The following is a 5326-nucleotide window of genomic DNA, read 5'->3' as shown; positions in this document are numbered from 1 at the left end:
ATGCTGGACGTTCCAGGAGTGAACGCTGGAATTCCAGGTGGGAGCCTGTTTCTGGCCGCAGCCCGGGTCACGCCAGAGGCTAGAGGTAGAAGCCTGGGAGCCAGACACAGCTCAAGGGTGGACTGGCTGCTCTCGAGATAAGGCCAGCTAAGAGCTGTGAGCCCACTGAAGTTCGAAAACCGGCTCCCAGCCCCCACCCCTCCCTCCCCTCAATCTAGTAAAATTGATGCTCATCTCTGTAGTTTTGGAACATGATGGTAAGAATGGTGGTGCCTCGGGTTCTTGTGCTGGCCCTATCTCAGGCTTGTTTGCTTGCTTCCTTCGCATACTACAGACAGGGCTTTGCATAAAGAAGTGGGCTGGTGGATCACTGTTCTGCAAAGATCCCATTGTGCGACTGGAGCAGGTTACCTTCTCTGAGCCTCAGTGTTCTCATCTGTAAAATAGGCATATCGTTCCTTCTTTTCCTAATAAGCAAACAAGTGTTCTTGTACTTTACCTTAAATAAATGTACTTTAAAGATGCCAGGCCTTTCTGACATCATTTTTGTGCATGAATACAAGTGATTAAAAGAGAAAGGCGTTGGCAATAACTTCATCACAACTGCCACGGTGATTGTGGGACCATCCTGATTTGAGAGTTTTAGTAAAATGTGAAAACTACAACACCTGTGTACCTACCATCTTGCTTAAGAGACAGAACAATTCCCAGCAGCACTAACAGCCTTGTGTCAACCTCCTTGACCTAGCCTTTCCACCCTAGAGAAAACTGCCCTCAATTTTGTGTTCACTCTTCCCTCAGTTTTAGCTACCATTTTTTTAAACATGTACCCTATGCAATCCATTGTTTGAGCTTGTTTCAGAACGGTTCCATGAGTGGAACTGTATCCCATTCTTTTGATGTTTTTAAAAATCATGAGAAGTTGATCTATGCTAATGTGTGTAGTAGCTCATTTATTTTTCACTATTGAATATTCCGATCTCATCCTATCCTGCTGTATGAATTCTGCTGATGGAAATTTGGGCTGTTTCCCGTGTTTTGCTGTTAAGGTATTTTTGCTCTAAACATTCTCAGAGTTGTTTCTTAGAACATGTGTGTTTCTCCAGGGTATATACCTGGGCAGGGAACGGCTAAGTCTAGATGAGAGTGCTTGCTGTTCTGATTGCTAGCTAATACTGCCGCCCTTATTTCTGTCCACTGAATAGCCCGAGTGGACATGAGTCCTGTTCTGGCTCTGTTTACAGACCTTCAGGGGGAATAAGCGTTTATAAAAAGAATAGCGGGGGGATTCCCTGGTGGCGCAGTGCTTGAGAGTCCACCTGAGGATGCAGGGAACATGAGTTTGTGCCCCGGTCCTGGAAGATCCCACATGCCGCGGAGCGGCTGGGCCCGTGAGCCATGGCCGCTGGGCCTGCGCGTCTGGAGGCTGTGCTCCGTGACGGGAGAGGCCACAACAGTGAGTGGCCCGCGTACCGCAAAAAAAAAAAAAGAAAAAAACGAATAGGGGGGTAGTGAAGGAGAGCTTCCCAGACCATAGTCTGACTTTGAGCCATGGCCCTGAGGGGCAAAGCCAGAAAGGAGTGGAAGCCAGATGGAGCACTGCTGTTGGCGCTGAGCATGTGTGTGAGGTGGGGCTGCCCTTGCCTGGACACTGGGTCTCAGACTGTGGCAGAATCCACTGTGAGGCTACGGCTGGGCTTCGGGACCTAGAAATTCAGACAAAACACTGCATGCGTTCTCAGACTGTATGGTTTTTTATTTAAATTGCAGCAAGGAAGCTGACAGGGGCTCTCCAGGGGTATTTCCCAGAGCCCTGGTCCCCTTTGCAGCTCCCAGCTCTAGGTCCTATTGATGGGCTTCAACGGTCACTGGCTCCAAGGTCTCAGATGTCACACCGGTGATTTCCAGCCCCTGGCCACTCTCTGCTGTCTCTGTGATGGCCTCCATTCAGGTCCCTTCCACTGGCTCCGCCAGGATGCTCCCATGTTTATCTCGTGATGAGGCCACCGTCTTTTTTGTAAGTCTGGCTCTCACATTCCTGAAGAAAGAGCTGATCCTGCTGAGTATGTTGGTGGTGGGACCTGAACGCGCTGGAGATAAGCTCCTGCCCGATTTGTGCGAGGTCTTGGAGTCCCTGGTGATGGGAGCACGGCTGATGCCTTTGGGGGCAGTGCCCTGCTCGCTGCCCCCTGGGCTGCCGTGGCCTTTGGCCTTTTGGTCATGTCTAGTGGCTCTGCGGCCGCCTGAGCACGGGCCCGCTGCTTTGGGGATGGTCTTGCTCCCCGCTGCCTTGTGGTGGCTTTCCACGGAACTGCAGAGCGAGGGGCTCGTCAGAGCCCTGTCCTCTCCCCAGTGCTCCCTCCTCTCCCTTCTTCCCTTGCGGGCCTGGGACACTCTCTGTGAGCTGCCACCCTGTTTGCTCACTTTGCCTTCCTGTGGCAAGCTTGAGACGAGGGTCCCCTCATGGTCCTTGTCGGCTCTTCCTTTGACAGTCTTGCTGGTAGGTTCTGCTCCGACCACAGTCATGCCGGCCCCTGGGGAGAGGCTGGTGGACGTGCTGGAAGCATGCTCTGAATTGTTCTCAGCCCCTGCCAAGGCCGTTTTCCCGCTCCTCAGGGATGTTGTGGCCGTGTCCCCAGTGGCTGTGTTGGTTTTGCTTCCTCCGGGCCCGTCGCTGGCTGTGGCTGCTCTGGCCGTGCCCCGCTCTTGAGCAGCAGGAGACTCGATCACTGCCGTGCTCAGAGCACCCGCCGCGGTGCCTCCTGCCACCCCTGCTGTCTCCACCTTGGTTGTTGCCCGCGACGCGGACGCTTTGTCGAGCCCTGTAGTAGGTTTTGCTTTCGCAGCGGCCGCATCGGGCATGGTATCGGGCTTGTGGGAGTCCAGTTGGATTCCGTGCCCCCCAGCAAAAGCTGCAGGCGTGGCCCCGGCCACCCCAGGGCACGTGTGGAGGCTGCTGACGCTCACCTGGTCCTGATGCCCCTTTCCTTGGAAATCCTCCACGGCCGGGCTCCTCCCGTCCTGCTCCTCCTCGAACACAGGCATGCAGGTCATGTCCCAGACGGGAACGGCATAGGTGTTGCTTTCACTGTCCACTGGTGGTCGCAGGAGGTAAATCAGCTGTTCCCACTCGGCGAAGAGGTCTTCCCGCGCGTCCAGAGGGGGACACAGCTGCAGGTAGAAGCAGCGGCCAGTGGCAAGCTTCACGCGCAGCTGTTGTTTCTCACGACTGTGAGTGGAGAGCCTCACGAACTCCAAGGGAAGGAGCCTGGTGAGCTCTAAGGTCTTTGCAGCCTTGTGGCTCTTGCCCTTGGTGTCCTGGCTGCACTCGGCGTGCTTTTCACAGCCGGTGGCCCGTCGGGCCAGCAGCATGATGTCTGGGAGCGGGAGGACGGGGCTGGTGGATGTGATGCCCATGGTCAGCATGCCGCCACAGTTGTGCACATCAATCGCTCCTCCCCTCTTCGTGACCTGGATGAAGTCGCTCTCGAATATCGGCGCGTACTTGAAATGGTCGTATTCGCCCTTGTGCAGTTGCTGCTGCAGCTTCCCCGTGGTGGTGGTGAACAGGTCCACCCAGGTGCTGCTCCGGGCCGTGTGATACGGGAGCAGAGAGTCCCCACTCATGGCTGTCTTTGATCACGACAGGCAGCGCGGTTAAGGCGGCTCCCTGGCTCCTCCCTCCCTCGGCCTCACTGGCAGAAGAGCGAGCTGCGATGCTCCTGCGTCACACAGGCGGCCCTGTGGCAGGTCTTCCAAGCCCGCCCCACAGGCCCCCACGTTTGCCTCAGGGTCTCCCAGAGGCAGCAGGGGTGTGGGTAGATGATCACAGATGATCACAGCGGGGACGCTGTAGGGCGCCTGGAGCCCAGGCCGAATCTCTTCAAGTGTGTCGAGAGGTACGGCAGGCTCCCCCTCCGCCTCACCTCACTTCTGCTTCTGGGTTTTTATCTCCCCAAGAGGCTGTGGTGAACTTCCGTCCTAGTGAGAGAAGTAACCACTTTGTCAGCCTAACCCCCTGGCACAGCCTATTTATCCTCTGATGCCCTTTGTGACCTATCAGTGTCACAAAGCCCTTTGTGACCTATCACTGTCCCAAAGCCCTTCGCCTCATCCCCCAGCTGCCCCCTCAGGGCAGGGCCCCCATCCTCTGCCAAACACCCCATTGCCCCCGCGGAGGACAGGCCCATCCTGCCAGGGACTCAGGTGCGTTACCAAAATAAAAATGTCTTCAAGTGGGAAAGTTTTGTGTGGGTCCTTTTTCTTTTCCTCCCCCAAATTCAGCTACTGGATGAAATCTATAGGAATGTAAGCTGATGGGATCAATTGGAACCATTTCAGCTCATGGTTTAATTGTATCGAATAAGGCAGAGTTGGCAGTGGCGGTCCTTAGTCTGTCCTTTCATAGAATCTCAGTAAACGTGGACGATGGTGAGTGCCAATTCCCCTGTGAAGCCTTCCCTAACCCAGAACTCCTTCCCATGCCCCAGACCCCCTCCTCTGAATAGATCCAGTCCCCAAACACACGTCTCTCATTGTATTTGTCACTCAGAGTTGTGATCATTACTCGTGCTGTCCTGTCTCCTCCACCCTCTGTGTACCTCTGTGTGGGACCGGGGTGGCACACTGTCTGAAAGTTGTTGCACCGAGGTAGCTCCCTCTCTGCACCATCACCTGCCACCTTGAGCAAGTCCTTCAAATGCTCTGGACTTGCGTTTGCTTATCCGCAAAATGGAAAGACGTGAGAATCGGAAGGGGGCACACACATTCAAGAACTTTATAAACAGCTAAGGGCTATGCACGTGTTTTTTTCCCTGTAAATTTATTTTATTATTTATTTTTGGCTTCTCTTGTTGGGGAGCACGGGCTTTAGGCGTGCGGGCTTCGGTGGTTGTGGCTCGCGGGCTCTAGAGCACAGGCTCAGTAGTTGTGGCGCACGGGCTTAGTTGCTCCGTGGCACGTGGGATCTTCCCGGACCAGGGCTCGAGCCCGGGTCCCCTGCGTCGGCAGGCGGATTCTTAACCACTGCGCCACCAGGGAAGTCCCTGTGCACGTGTTTTGAATGCATTTTCTTCCTCCAGACTAGCGTTTCCCTGCACTTGCCTGTGTGGAAATCGTAAGGTCAAAGGAGTGTGATGTGATCTTTTTGTAATTTCTCCTCCTCGGGTCCAAGGAAAAGCGGGTGGAGAGTAAAGCATTAATTGCGGCTCCCTGCAGCTCCTAGTCTTCTGGGAAACTCTGGGTTAATTCTGGGGTCAGGAACCTTGTTTGGCCAGGGGAAACAGTGCCTATGTGTAGGTCTTGGGCTGGCTCCCTTTCTCATCAG

At 54.7% G+C, this 5326-nt stretch overlaps 1 protein-coding gene across 1 annotated transcript; it reads right to left on the bottom strand.

Annotated features, from left to right (window-relative positions):
- Positions 1 to 1947: 1947 nt before the first annotated feature.
- Positions 1948 to 3627, bottom strand: LOC132483431 (Golgi-associated RAB2 interactor protein 4-like). Its single transcript, XM_060088724.1, has one exon. It carries the CDS (start codon positions 3625 to 3627, stop codon positions 1948 to 1950), a length of 1680 nt encoding a protein of 559 aa, XP_059944707.1.
- Positions 3628 to 5326: the final 1699 nt, after the last annotated feature.

Source organism: Mesoplodon densirostris, chromosome 2 (genome assembly GCF_025265405.1).
Source record: "Mesoplodon densirostris isolate mMesDen1 chromosome 2, mMesDen1 primary haplotype, whole genome shotgun sequence".
NCBI lineage: Eukaryota > Metazoa > Chordata > Mammalia > Artiodactyla > Ziphiidae > Mesoplodon > Mesoplodon densirostris.
This window is presented reverse-complemented; position numbering and strand designations above follow the sequence as displayed.